The sequence below is a fragment of the Bufo bufo genome, chromosome 3 (assembly GCF_905171765.1).
Source record: "Bufo bufo chromosome 3, aBufBuf1.1, whole genome shotgun sequence".
Classification (NCBI taxonomy): Eukaryota; Metazoa; Chordata; class Amphibia; order Anura; family Bufonidae; genus Bufo; species Bufo bufo.
Genome location: NC_053391.1, coordinates 645,788,657 through 645,803,661, shown reverse-complemented (window position 1 = coordinate 645,803,661; position 15,005 = coordinate 645,788,657). Strand labels below are relative to the sequence as shown.

Below are 15,005 nucleotides of genomic sequence, written 5' to 3'. Positions count from 1 at the left end.
TCCATACCCTTAGGTCCCTTCAACCCTTTGGTTTGAATCTAGAGTTCAATGTCTCATCCATCGATTGATGTGTGTCATTGTTTTGTCCTCTTAGTATAGGGACATTATGATTTTAACCTATATGTAGCGCATCCACCGGGGGATTGGTCCCCAAATTTATATGTCAAAGTGCTATGATGATGATCCATATGTGAAGTATACATGGGATACACTGTTTGTATTGCTATCTGTACTTGCTATGATATGTTTTTGCCCTATACCTGTTATGATCATGAATATGTACAGTCCGGCTTGATGTCCCTCTGTAATCGGGCTATTATCTGTGTTGTCTATATGTTGCACAAACCAGTTCATTTTGGATACGGATAGCACATATTTACTCCACAGTAAGCAGCGTGGATCGTGGCGTCTTCGTTGTCATGGCGCCGGTACCTGCGCGATGTTGTTACTGGCTGCGTACCTCATGTGACCCACGCCATCGACGCACGGATGTGCGCTCTTGGGTGAGTGTTACGAGGTTGACGCGCAGTCTGTGACGTCAGTGAGGCCCTCTGGCAGCTCATTGGCTAGAGACACGTGCGCCTCCGGGCGCCATGGCGACGTATGATACTTCCGGGTTTTAGATGGGTTGAGACGCGACTGCGCATTACAGATAAGGGAACGCCGAGGAGAACTACACGAGTTCGTTGGACATGTCGTTAGCTGTGAGTTAAAGTATGAACATGTGTATCCTATTGTGTAGTGATCTGCACTAATGATGTAACGGGGTGTGTATTTTATATGAGGGGGGTATATATATGCCTATCAGATTTTGTGTCATTAGGCTTGACAAAGACTGTTACACAGTCGAAACGTTCGTTGCCATCTGTGTCTGGAGGTACGATTAAAGTATTTTTGATATTGCGGAATGCTGCCGAAGCCATCTTCTTTTCTACACGTATACGATTTGGCCTGATGGATCAAGGGCCTACGGTTAGGCTGCTGCATTGACATAGACGCATTATCCTGAGACCGCACAGTGCTGCTTCTACACTACTATTTGTCATCCCATGGTGCTGTGTCCCCCAATGCCATTCACGAGAAAAATTGATTTTTGTACTTACCGTTAAATCCTTTTCTTGTTGGATGCATTGGGGGACACAGATCCCACCCTTGTTGCTTTTTTCTTTGTTCAGGTTTCCGGGGACTCTTTTTGATAATGGTCCTCTTTCTGGACATGGCTTCATTTTTCACTCTGGATTTTGGTGCTCCTACTGCTTTAGTACCAACTGGTTAGTGTCTGTGCAGAGGGTATAGCCCATCTGGGTGGAGCCAACACTTTTCCTTTCTAGTGTCAGCCTCATAGTGGCAGCTGGACATATACCCATGGTGCTGTGACCCCCAATGCATCCAACAAGAAAATGGATTTTACAAAAATCAATTTTCTCTGATATAATGGGGGGGAATTTACCATGCCGTAAATGGGCAACAGCCTTCCAGTGATCCCAGTGCCCCATCATCCTGCTGGTTGGTGGGGTTCACAGTGCCCCATCATCCTGCTGGTTGGTGGGGTTCACAGTGCCCCATCATCCTGCTGGTTGGTGGGGTTGCAGGTGTTTTTGTGTATATTTTTCTCTCTAAAGTCAGTTTACAGACCCTTTTAAAATATACTTTTTATTACTTATACTCAAAATAAATGCCCTTTAGTGGTGGCTTGATGTCATACATAAAGTACAGTCCTCTAGCCGGCTACTTTTATTGTATGATAGCATCCGCCACAGTTATGACATACAGACAATACAGACTTACACAGTGTATAATGTGAATTGGAAGGTAGATGGTTGGTGTAGGAAATCTTTCCCTAGTACACACTCTTTCTAACCTTTGCCTAGGGGTCGCCCCTGATGGTGGGGTTCCCTGTCCGCGTACCTTCCCTCCTTTCCCTATAACACCCTAACAGTGATAGTGTAGTGTAAACAAATAACATATATACGATACTGCCACAACATGGATAATTGTTGTACAAAGCAATGCCCCAACGCGTTTCGCCCATTCAAGGGCTCCTCAGGGGGTCTCAGTTCCAGTGATACAGAAAGTATAATGACACCTGTTAAAGTGTTTATCCCAAGATATATACAATAACACTTTTTGCAGTGTCTAGGTAGATGGTACAATCGCCATATATACATTATCCCATTCGTCGTCTTAAATAAGTATTGCAGACATAATCAAAAAATGGTACAACAGACCTTATCAGATGAGGGCCGGGTATCTCGCTAGCTCCTATTTTGATGATAGGTGCTGCTACCTGTAATCCAACATATATAGTAAAAAACAAGTACTAGATGTAGATAGGGATGTATACAGAGAGTCCCTTAGTCGAGGTCTTACTCTTTACTTCAACATCCAGGGACATTCAAGTACACTTACAGCTTAGCTCCCAGCTCCTGACGTGACTGCCTCCTCCCAGGGCCGATATGGCAGTGGCATACATGGGAAATTTTGTTCTTTTAAAATCGGCGCTCCTCAGGCACTTCCGGCCCGTGGAATGCATGCCGCGGCCCTACTTTCGGTCTGGTGGAACGCAAACGTCACTTCCGGTTCCACGATTCACAAGAACACCGGCCTCTAGCGATTATTAGAGGTAGGAAGACACGATAGCACTCCTTTCAAGCCAAGCAGTGAACAGTTTAACCCTTGATACGCCTCCTACATGGGGGGAGCGGTCCCCCAGTGACTTATGATGCTATAATTCAATTTATTCATCCAATGATTTAGGACATAGAGGAATCTCAGATCCTTGGATACAGATCCAGATTCATAACAGATCACAATCATGACTCTGGTGACGTCATCTTGTATTTATTTGAGTACTTCCCGCACTCATGACCAATTTTTGAACTATCATTAATACCTTAAGTTTTTGTGTATATTATTTTATTGTGTCTAACACTTACAGGTGAAGTATGCAGATTACGGATACACAGAGAAAATTCCCAAGTGTCACCTCTACCCATTTGTGTATAATCCACATATTCCACGGTTCTGTATACCTTGCCAGCTGAATGATATTGTCCCTGTGAGTAACTGGTTCAGTTTCCATCTTTTTGCTTTGAGTAATAGTATTGAAAATGTTGCTTTACTAGAGACCTTATTTATTACCTAGTGATATAAATCCCTCTTATGTGTCCATTAGAGACTGCTGGTTGGGGTTGAAGGCTATGGACACTGAATATTTTCATGTTTTTATTGCATTTCATGCACAAATAAGTGAATTTTATAGTGTAAGCTCAAATCTTGTTCTAGATCAGCGAGCAGAGAAGAGGGGCTGCAGATGCTAAGAGGAATGTACAGACATACTATTTGTTTGGATCATCTGTCCATAAGTCTTTTTATTAGCTTCCATATAGCATGGTAGACAGAAACCCATCAAACCTGGGAACATTACATTACTTGACGGATCTAATAGTTATCCCCTGTTCTATGGATAGGGATAATTTGGTACAACTGGAATACCCCTTTAGACCTCTTGCACGTGGTCATATGTTTTATGCAATTGGCTTCAAAGGGTCAGTGGTTTGCATTTTGCTCCCAAGTATAGGACTTTGGTGTCCTTTCTGGATTCCGTATGTCCGTTCCGCAAGAATGTCTGCAAAAAGCCAGGGTCTGCAAATAAAAAAAATAAAATAAAATGTGGGCGGACATGGTCGTGTGCACAAGGCTTTTAGTGCATAATTTGATATATTACTTTACTAATTAATTTCAGGTTGGTGACCATTGGCAACAGGATGCAATTCAGTTGCTTAAAGAACTTCTGCTGAAGAGACTAGTCACCGTTCACATCGTGGTATCTTTTTATTTTTGTCTTCTAAAACTTAATGAGGAAAAAAAGGAAGATCACCTTTTGTCAGTACTAGGGATGAGAAACCCGAACTTCACCAGGCTCGGTGTTCTGGTGGGTTAGGAAAACGGAATTTGTAGACTGAATGCAAACCGAAAGCCCTTAAGATGCATTCCGGTTTGATCCGCCATAATAGAAGTCTATGGCCAAGCATAACAGATCAGTTATGCTGCCCATAGACTTCTATTATGGCGGATCAAAGCGGAATTCCTCTTAAAGGCTTCCGTTTTGCATTCCGTCTACAAATTCCCTTTTTACTAACCCACACGAACCCAAATCAGGTGAAGTTCGGGTTTGCTCATCCCTAATCACTACTTTTAATATTCTAGCAATGCTTCAGAAAATGTGCCTTCTGTATTTAAGCATACATTTTAGGGTACTTTCACACTAGCGGCAAGGAACTCCGGCAGGTGAACAGCCTGTCGGATCCGTGCTGCCGCTACTGCACGCGTGCCCCCGGACTACCGCTCCGGCCCCATTGACTGTAATGCGGGCGGGCCGGAGTTCCCTCGGCAGCACAGCAAACATGCCGAGAGTTTTATTCCGGCCGCCTCTCGGCATGTTTGCCGTGCTGCCTCCGGAACTCCTGCCCCGCTCCTACTATAGTCAATGGGGCTGGAGCGGTAGTCGGGGGGCACGCGTGCACTAGCGGCAGCGCAGATCAGACAAGCTGTTCACCCGTCGGAACAGCCTGCTGGAGTTCCTTGCCGCTAGTGTGAAACTAGCCTAAGCCTGGTACAGCAGCTCATCTCTATACAGTCTTTAAGCAATGACAGGCCCTTTTATTTCATTGATTGGCTGGAGGGCGGACCCCCACCAATCAAACATTGATGGACTGCCCTAAGGATGAGCCATCTATATTATAGTCCCAGGGAACCCTTTAATTCCAAGTGAGATGCAAACTGCCATCTTTGACATGACAAAGTGTGTGTACGCACTACGCAGGACAGGAAAGCATATACATGACTCTGCGTACCATCATCAGAATTATCAGGACAGCCAAAGTACTGTAATCCTGTGGCCTACATTTTCGGGAATGAGGTGGCCACATATGGTTTGTAGAGGTATACGGAAAAGCAGGTGTAAACTTAGACTGTCTAGACCCGCAACAGATTTATCACAGGGGCTCAGGCTGGATGATATATGTGGTGCTGGGAGACCCTTTTCTCCAAATATACCAACTACTGGTTGGATTACTTTGAGACAGATTTTGTTTCACAGAATTGAGGCACAAAATGTCACCTCCTATGCCTCACCCCTTTCCCACAAAGCACCGCTCATTTACAGTAAGCCCCACACCCTTTTCGGCCATGTCTGAAAAAGGTGTAGAAACCTTACCTGCCCCAGTTTGCTCCACTTTTTTTTTTAGGCAGATTAGTAAAATTGGGCCAATGTGTTGATTATCAAGATTTGTCTTTAGACTGTGTATGTACGTGCGCTCCCTTTTTTTTTTAAAGGGATTCTGTCACCTTGTTTTAGCCTATAGAGCTGCGGACATGCACGGCTAGATCGCCGCTAGCATGTCCGCGATATACCTGTCCCATAGCGCTGTGTCCTTTTTATTGTGTTTAAAAAAAGATTTTATAGATATGTAAATGATCCTGGTAAGGAGCCCAAGGGGCTGTACTAACCTTCTTGGAGCCCAGCCACGCCCCCTGTGAAGGAGCCCAGCACCACCTGCCTCCTCCGAATCTCCTCCTTGCTCGCAGTTAGATCGCTGTAATCTCGCGATGCGCAGTTCCTTCCCTGAGGCTGATGCCAGCACAGGGAAGGAACACTATGCTGGCACTGCGCATCGCGAGATTACGGCGATCTAACTGCGAGCAAGGAGGAGAGAGGACGCAGGCGGTGCAGGGCTCCTTCACAGGGGGTGGGGCTGGGCACCAAGAAGGTTAGTGCAGCCCCCTTTCCAGGCTCAATTACATATCTATAAAAATCTTTTTTTTAAAACAAAAGGACACAGCTTTATGGGACAGGTATATTGCGGACATGCTAGTGCCGATCTAGCCGTGCATGTCCGCATCTCTATAGGCTAAAACAAGGTGACAGAATCCCTTTAAGCTGCAGTGCTAGACACGACTATGGATAAGTGGTGCTTCTTATGGCGATAGAAAGCGGACACCTCTTTTCTAATCCTGGAAGTTATGATAGTTGGGTGGGTTATAACAGATCATCAACAGTATGCTTTGGAAATCATTTCAGTGCTTACAGTCTGCTGTCTGATGCCTTTGTACATAACCCTTTGCATTCAACAGGAGCCTGCAAATTATTCTGATGGTGTTGCATCTGTTCGTATATATTGTGGAAATGCTTCAGTCTCTTCTATTTTGGAGCACTATGACCACGGTGTTCCCACAGGTTGTGAGAAAAACAACGTGGTAAGTGTTTGACAAGTGTACATGTATATGTAGTAGTAATAATGATAAATTGTTAATTTTGTATCTTACACATTTACAACATTCTTAAATGTGTGACAGGTGCTGATCCCCTACGGGACTCTAACCTGTCAGAACAGTCCCCTTGGGACCCCCATACACCAGTTCTGCGTGGCTGCTGTCCCCAGACATTTATGGACTTTTATGTACCCGTGAATATGCCATAAGTGTGTGGGATGGGAATACCCCTTAAAAAGTCTGTCCAAAAATCATGTACCATACACACAATTATTTCCAAAAAAATAGAGCTGCTATCTTGCAGCAGGGTTTCAGCTGAAAGTTACAGCTCGGCACCCACTGCTTTCCCCAACTCTGCCAAAACGGCAGCCATATTGCAGAAGATGCACCAAGTTCATTGCTGTAGTTGGCTTACTTGTTTTTGCATTTGAAGCCAGAACCCAATCCACACCCCTCTGTGCTACGCCGCACCATTTTTTGAGATACTGTCTTGTGAGGCACAACAAGTGTCTAGAACACAACGGCTCTGATTTATCATAGCTTCACTCCAAAATTCGGGCTCCAAAAAGTCGCAAAATGGGGCTTTCTCGCCCATATTCCTTGGGGGACACAGGAAACCATGGGTATAGCTCTGCTCCCTAGGAGGCGTGACACTAAGCGAAAGCTGTAAGCCCCTCCTCCATCAGCTATACCCTTCAGCCTGGAGAAGAGACTGCCAGTTTTTGCTTAGTGTCCAAGGAGGCAAGACACCCCCTGCTTATGCAGGGTTGTTTTCCTATGATTTTTTATTTTTACGTTATTTGTTGTTTTTTTAATTCGGTTTTTTTCTACCTACAGGGACAACAGAGGCGCATTAGACCCCTCTGTTTCTCCCGGGGTTGAGTTGCGCCAGTGCCGGTAATTCCGCACTGCCGCCTCCCCCACAGAAGACAAGGTGGACCAGGGCAGCCTCGCTCCCCTGCGTCCCGCCAGCTCAGGGTCGCCCGCACGCCAAGTCCCTCCCCCGGCTTCCTGCCACTGCGGTGCCAGGAGCTGAAGGGGCGACCCCCGCTGGATGGACTGAGGGCGAAGACAGCGTATGGTGAGAGTGGCTGCTCCAGCCTCCCCTTCCTCCCTCCCACCGCTGCTACCAACATGGCCACTGCAACCCCGCCCCCCCCCCCCCCCCCCCCCCCCCCCCACCCCCGTCCCCCCCCCCCCATATCGGGACGTTACCGGGCTTAGTTGGAGGGCAGTTTATCTGGGCAAGTCCTAGAACGCTGCCTTACAGGGGACGGCTGCAGACAAGCAAGCCGTCTGCTACATCCAGGCGCGGCGGGAGCCGTTTTTTCATGGCATGAACGGCGCCATTTCATGGCCGGCACTTCAACATCCTTGGGGGTTAAAATCATTTTGCCGCGCGCGCGCGGCTCTGCTTCGGCTTCAGCGCGGCAGAGGGGGGGCGGAGCTTCCTTACACATTCAGCTCCGTGCCGCTGCGCTCCGCTACTTCCGGGTTCATCTCTCTGCCGTGCGATCCTGAAGCCATTCAGCTCCGTGCTGCTGCCTCTCCTCCACAGCCTCCTCAGTCTGTTCCCCTTACAGCTGCCGCTTGTATCATCCGGGTCTGGTAGGACTGTTAACCCCCTCCGTGCCACAGTACTGTTGCTTGGTTCTCACTTTAAGTGCAACATCTTTCCACCATGTCAGACCCTTCTGCAGCCGCCAAGCCATGGTACCATGCCTGTACTGCTTGTAGGGAACCCTTTCCCCGGGGGCAGTCTGATCCGCACTGTCCTGCATGCCGAGCTCCACCGCAGCCTCAGTCGCCCGCTGTGTCGCTCCCTGCTTCCTCTGACCCGCCTGACTGGGCTAGATCCCTGTCCCAGGCCGTGGAAAGCCTCACTCATGTCGTGGGCCGCCTAATAGACAGGCCACCTACCCCGCAGGACGCCACTCTGACTGTCGCGCCCTCCGGGTCCACTGCTTCTGCCGCTGCAGCGGGTTCACCCTCTCCTAGTGACCCCTCCCGAGCTAGGCACTCTCAGAAGCGTATTAGAGTAGAGCGAGCCTCCTCCTCTGAGGCCTCACTCTCTCCGCCACGCGTGCGCACCCAGACGGGCCTCTCCTCTCCAAAGGATTCGCTCTCTGAAGGTGAATTGGCGGTTTCAGATTTGGAAATGGACTCGGCCCTGCCGTCCAAGCTAGCCTCAGCGATGGGCCAACTCATCTCTGATATTCGTGACACCTTTAAGGTGCAGGATGACCCCCCTAGCTCGGACGCAGCTAGCGTCTCCTTTATCAGACCCAGGCAGGCCTCAAAAGTCTTTCCAATCCACTCTGATTTCTCCTCCGTGGTGTCTAAGGCTTGGGCTCGCCCGGACGCCCGTTTTGTCAACCCAAAGAAGCTGGACATTTGCTATCCTTTTCCAGCCGATGTCGTGGCCACCTGGTCTTCCCCACCCAAGGTGGACCCCCCTGTGGCTCGGCTGTCAAAGAACACGGCCATCCCTGTTCCCGACGGGTCCTCTCTTCAGTCAGCGGAGGACCGTCGCATGGAGACCCTTTCCAAGGGCATTTTTGCTGCCTCCGGTTCTGCTCTCAGACCGGTTTTTGCCTCTGCTTGGGCAGGGAAAGCAATCTCTGCTTGGGGTGCGCAGCTGGAACAGGAGTTGGACTCGGACGTCCCCATCCAGGACCTACGTTCCTTGGCCCAGCTTATTATTCGGGCCGGGAATTTTGTCTGTGAGGCCTCCCTTGATGCGGGAGCCCTTATTGCACGCTCCTCCGCCCTGGCAGTTGCCGTCAGGAGGGAGCTCTGGCTGAAGGTCTGGAAAGCGGACGCTGCCTCCAAACGTTCCTTGGCGGGGCTACCGTTTGCGGGTTCCCGCCTTTTCGGGGTCCGCTTAGACGAACTTATTTCAGAGGCCACGGGTGGTAAAAGCACCCATCTTCCTCAACCCCAAGCCAGGGGCGCCCCCCGCGGACGCCCTGGTGCGTCTCGTTTTCGGTCCTCCCGCAGGGCCTCTGGGGCTCCCACCACAGCTGCCGCTTCGGCTCCTCCCCAGGACAAGCGTAGGAAGCCGTTTTTTTCGGGCGCAGCCATCCTGGCGCAAGCCGCAGGCTGCCCGCACACCCGCAGCAAAACAGTCCTCTGCCTGAAGGCGCGCCCCCACCCACCCGGGTGGGGGGCCGGCTCCTCCTTTTCAAGGACGTCTGGATGGCTCACGTCTCCGACGCCTGGGCCCTCGAAATTGTGCCCTCCGGATACAAAATCGAATTTGCATCCTTCCCTCCGGATCGGTTCTTTCGCTCCCGCCCGCCGCGGGACCCGAAAGGCGCGGCTGCGTTCTCCGCGGCCGTTCAAGCCTTACTGGACAGGGGGGTGATTACCCCCGTTCCTCCAGAGGAAAGATTCCAAGGGTTCTACTCGAACCTCTTTGTAGTTCCCAAGAAGGGAGGTTCGGTGCGGCCCATTTTGGACCTCAAAAAGCTCAACCGTTTTCTCCTCCTTCGACGGTTTCGGATGGAGTCCCTCCGCTCCGCGGTGGCTTCCCTGGAGCAGGGAGATTTCATGTCTTCCATCGATATACAGGATGCCTACCTCCATGTTCCGGTAGCCCGGTGTCACCATCGCTTCCTTCGATTCGCCGTGGGGGACCTCCACTTCCAATTTGTCGCCCTTCCCTTTGGGCTGGCAACAGCCCCCCGGGTGTTCACCAAGGTCCTGGCCCCGGTTTTAGCCTTACTCCGTTCCAGGGGTGTTTTTCTGCTACCGTACTTGGACGATATCCTCATCAAGGCTCCGTCCCTTTCTCAAGCGGTTGCCAGCGTGGATCTCACTCTAGAGACTCTGGCGAGGTTCGGTTGGGTCATCAACTTCCCCAAGTCCTCCCTTCCCCCCTCCAGACAACTCGTCTTCCTGGGAATGCTTTTAGACACGGGAGCGGCGGAGGTACGTCTTCCCTCGGAAAAACGTCTGACCCTCCGTGGGGCGGTTCGGGGTCTCCTTCTCCACCGTCGACCGTCCTTCCGCTTCTGCATGCGGGTATTGGGGCAGATGGTTGCCTGCTTCGAGGCGATCCCATTTGCGCAGTTTCACTCCCGCCCTCTCCAGCGGGCGATCCTCTCCTCCTGGGACAAATCACCGCAGTCTCTGGATCATCCCTTCCATCTTTCGCCTCCGGTGCGGTCATCTCTCCGCTGGTGGTTACAGTCCCCTCTTCTGGGAAGGTCCTTTCTGCCACTCAACTGGTTGGTGGTTACAACCGATGCCAGTCTCTCGGGCTGGGGAGGCGTGTTTCCTCCCCGATCCGTCCAGGGCATTTGGTCTCCATCGGAGTCCAAACTCTCGATCAATGTCCTGGAACTGAGAGCGGCCCTTCTGTCTCTACGACACTGGACTCATCTGCTGAAGGGTCATCCAGTTCGTGTACAATCAGACAACGCCACGGCTGTGGCGTACATAAACCACCAGGGGGGCACTCGCAGCGCTGCTGCGATGCGGGAGGTCTCCAGCATTCTCCGTTGGGCGGAAGCCCACGTCCCGGCCCTATCTGCAATTTTTATTCCAGGGGTGGACAATTGGGCGGCGGACTTCCTCAGTCGCACCACCGTCGACCCCGGCGAGTGGTCTCTTCACCCGGAGGTATTCGAGGCCATTTGCCTTCGTTGGGGCATACCGGACGTTGACCTCATGGCCTCAAAATTCAATCACAAGGTCCCCGCCTATCTGTCCAGGGCCAGGGATCCGGGAGCTTGCGGAGCCGACGCCCTCGTTCTTCCTTGGCGAGGCTTCGCGCGCCCATACATATTCCCTCCCATCCCTCTCCTGCCCAAGGTCCTTCGGAAGATCGCGGCGGAAGGCGTCTCGGTGATTCTGGTCGCTCCGGACTGGCCCCGCCGGTCTTGGTATGCCGACCTCATGCTGCTCCTGGCAGACGCGCCCTGGCCGCTGCCCGCCAGGGAAGATCTTCTCTCTCAGGGACCGATCTTCCACCCGCGTTTAGGGTCCCTACGTTTGACGGCGTGGTTGTTGAGACCACCGTCCTGACACGTAGGGGTTTTTCTGCGGACGTCGTCCGCACCATGATCCGCGCCCGTAAGCCGTCCTCTTCTAGGATCTATTATAGGACCTGGAGGACCTTTTTGGGGTTCTGTGCCGATCTGGGGATTCCTCCGCTCCACTTTTCTCTCCCCACCGTTTTGTCCTTCCTGCAGAGCGGACTGGCCCAAGGTCTAGGCCTTAGTTCTTTGAAGGGTCAGGTATCTGCGCTGTCCATTTTGTTTCAGCGCCCACTGGCCCCCCTTGGTCCTGTCAAGACCTTCCTTCAGGGCGTGGCTCACGCGGTTCCCCCGTATCGCCCTCCGGTACCGCCCTGGGACCTGAACCTGGTTCTCTCAGCGCTCCAGGCTTCTCCTTTCGAGCCTCTGCGGACGGTTTCCTTGCGACTTCTGTCCTGCAAGGTTATTTTCCTTGTAGCCATCACCTCTCTTCGGAGGGTGTCCGAATTGGCTGCACTCTCCTGTCTGGAACCTTTCCTAGTGTTCCACCAGGACAAGGTGGTTCTTCGTCCGGTCCCTTCCTTCCTTCCTAAGGTGGTCTCCGCCTTTCATCTGAACGAGGACATCGTTCTCCCCTCTTTGTGTCCTTCCCCTTCCCATCCGCGGGAGAGGAAGCTTCATCGCCTGGACGTTGTCAGGGCGCTCAAGATTTACCTGGAAGTAACCAGCTCTTTCAGGCATACTGACTCGCTCTTTGTGGTCCCGGAAGGGTCGCGCAGAGGGATGGCGGCATCCAAAGTTGCTATCGCCCGTTTTGTCAAGATGGCTGTTACTGAGGCTTATCTCGCCAAGGGCAGGGTTCCTCCCCTTGGTGTTACCGCTCACTCCACTAGAGCGGTCGGGGCTTCCTGGGCTCAGAAAAATCGGGCTTCTTCGGAGCAGATTTGCAAGGCGGCCACTTGGTCCTCCTTGCACACCTTCACCAAGTTCTACAGGGTGCATACTCATGCGTCGGCTGACGCTGCTTTAGGCCGTCTGGTGTTGCAGGCGGCAGTTGATTGATGCCTCTGGTGTTGGTCTAGTTTGTTCTGGTCCCTCCCTTCTGGGACTGCTCTGGAACGTCCCATGGTTTCCTGTGTCCCCCAAGGAATATGGGCGAGAAAAGGAGACTTTTGTATTACTTACCAGTAAAGTCTCTTTCTCGCTCTTCCTTGGGGGACACAGCACCCGCCCTTCATTGGGTTACAGTTGTGGTTCCGGCTTGGTTGCCCCCGTTGGGGCTCGACAGTTCTTTTTCCGGTTGGTGGTTATCTTTCACTACTTGGACACGCAACTGGCAGTCTCTTCTCCAGGCTGAAGGGTATAGCTGATGGAGGAGGGGCTTACAGCTTTCGCTTAGTGTCACGCCTCCTAGGGAGCAGAGCTATACCCATGGTTTCCTGTGTCCCCCAAGGAAGAGCGAGAAAGAGACTTTACTGGTAAGTAATACAAAAGTCTCCTTTTTGCGACTTTTTCAGTTCACGCACAAAAGTTTTGAAACTTTCTGCATTTTTACACAACTCTAGTTTTGAAATATGGAACGTGGATGTGGTTAGCTATGTTAATGGTTTTCACTCCAGATTTATCTCTGAGACTTTTTTTTAAAAGATGCCAAATAAGTTGTAATCTCACCCCAGTCGGAGGGTGGAGTAGGAAAACTGGAGCAGCTTTTCTAGACCAAAATATCCGGTTTAAGGATAAGACAAATTTATCAAACACATGACATTTGATAAATCTGGCTTAAAGTATTCCAATGCAGACTCAAGCAAAACTGACTTCAAATATTCTCCTCATGATAAATTCCCCCGAATAAATATAGGCACATGAACTCCAGTTTTGAGTTGCATTTAAACAGAATTCTGGCATATTTAGCTTACTAAATTTTTAGTAGTTATTTCCCTGGCCATTCCAGATTGAAGCCACAAATAATGACACTGACCATCAGCAGCACATGTAATTGAATGCAAGATCAAGCTAATCATCATGGGCATTTCACTGGTAATCACCTGTATTACTGAAGTGTATTCACTTACTGGCTGTCTAGTAGCGCCCTCTACAGTACAGTTTGGTACTTTGTGTTCTGTACTGCTTTCTCGCCCATATTCATTGGGGGACACAGAGACCGTGGGTATAGCTATGTCCTCTAGGAGGCGTTGACACTAGTAAAAGCTGTTAGCTCCTCCCCTGGAAGCTATACCCCCTCCAGCCTGGAGAGAGAGCTTCAGTTTTTTCTAGTGTTTATAGGAGGCAAGGCCTCCCTGCTCTGCAGGGATCTCCTGAAGTTTTTTTATTTTATTTTTTTCCTTCCCGCCAGCCAAGGGGTCACCCGCCGAAGTCCCTTAATTCCAGCTTCCTGCCACTACGGTGCCAGTGGCTGAAGGGGTGACCCTGCTGGACCAGAGGAAGGGTGAAAATGGCGACAGGGACGTAAAGAGGATGAAGAGAGGTGAGTACACGGGACTTAGGTGAGTGTCGCCCCCTCCCTCCTTCCCTACCTGGTGGCAGTAATGCACAGGATAACTAGGCACAGGGCTTAGCCCAGCACCCTGTAGCCATTCCCTTCTTCCCCCTCTGGCAGGTTTTATTCAGCCAGGAAGCCGGCACTCTTTCCCTAGCAGGGCGGATCATAGGGGGTTAATGTCAGAATAACCGCATGGCAGGCGTTTTTTCTATGGCGGCCGAGCGCACGGCTAGACCTTGTTGTGCACTCTGTGGAGGACGCTTGCTAGCGAATATCGCTCCCCGCCCCTCACTACTCAGTAGACGGTTTAACCCCTTCCGAGCGCGCCGCTCCGGAAGGGGTTAAACGGCACCTGAATCGACTCTGCCGTGCAACCGCATGGTGTTCCGGCCGCCATGTTTTTTTGCCAGGATGCACCGGTGTCCGCCCGGCCCGCGGGGTGGAGCCCCCGTCCGTTGCCGGGCGGGCTCATTTTGCGGTTCTTGGTCCCTCTGCGGCCCGGCCGATGAGATAATCTGCTTGCGCAGTGGCTTTGGATTGCCCTTGTGGCTTGCTGGGCCGCACTTCGTCCCCATGGGGGTGCACTCCGGCGCAAAAACTTTGCGTCCTCCTTCCCCCTCCCCCAGAGACCTGCTAGCTCCGCCCCTGGTCATGAAGATGACCTTAACCCTTCCTGGCCGGCTGTGGCCGGCATCTGGGGAGGGATAGAGTTCTAAGTAGCTTAGTGTCCGTAGGAGGCAGACATCTGCTCTGCAGGTGTTGCTTTTTAAAAACAAACTTGGGCCCAGGGTGGAATTATCCCCTGGTTACTCCCCTGGCAGCAAAGCAGGATGCCCTCTAATATTCCCAGTAGCCAGGACAGAAGAAAGGGTGGCACGGAGGACCACCAAATCCTCGGCCGCCCACCAGCCTTGGGCCTTCCCCACCAAAGGGAGCGACTTGGTAGACATAAGGACCCTGCTGGTGCCAAGGCTAGTGATGGCCTTATCCTTCAGGGAACGGAAAGAGCACACTTCAAGATGCCTCCCCTTTTTATTAGCCAGCCCAGTCCTTTCTGCAGCCCTGGCGCAGCACCACATGTCCCAGCAAGCCCAGATATGACACAGGAGGGAGGCGCTGTACACTAACTTTCCAGAGTATCTCCTGCCTACCACTGTCACATGTGGCCTCCAGTTCCACCATTTTGCACCCTCATTCGCCAGCCCTGACCGCAACCCCTGGAGCCTTGTCTCACCCGCATCCTCCGTCCT

The 15,005-nt window shown here is 51.4% G+C and overlaps 1 protein-coding gene across 1 annotated transcript in view; it reads left to right on the top strand.

Moving 5' to 3' along the window:
* RNF17 (ring finger protein 17) overlaps positions 1-15,005 on the top strand; it is a 261,161-nt gene that overhangs the window by 200,080 nt on the left and 46,076 nt on the right. Inside the window, exons 25-27 of the mRNA XM_040426246.1 lie at positions 2,939-3,058; positions 3,746-3,826; positions 6,136-6,258. Of these exons, the coding sequence (XP_040282180.1) occupies positions 2,939-3,058; positions 3,746-3,826; positions 6,136-6,258 (324 nt within the window). The remainder of the gene's footprint in view (positions 1-2,938; positions 3,059-3,745; positions 3,827-6,135; positions 6,259-15,005) is intronic.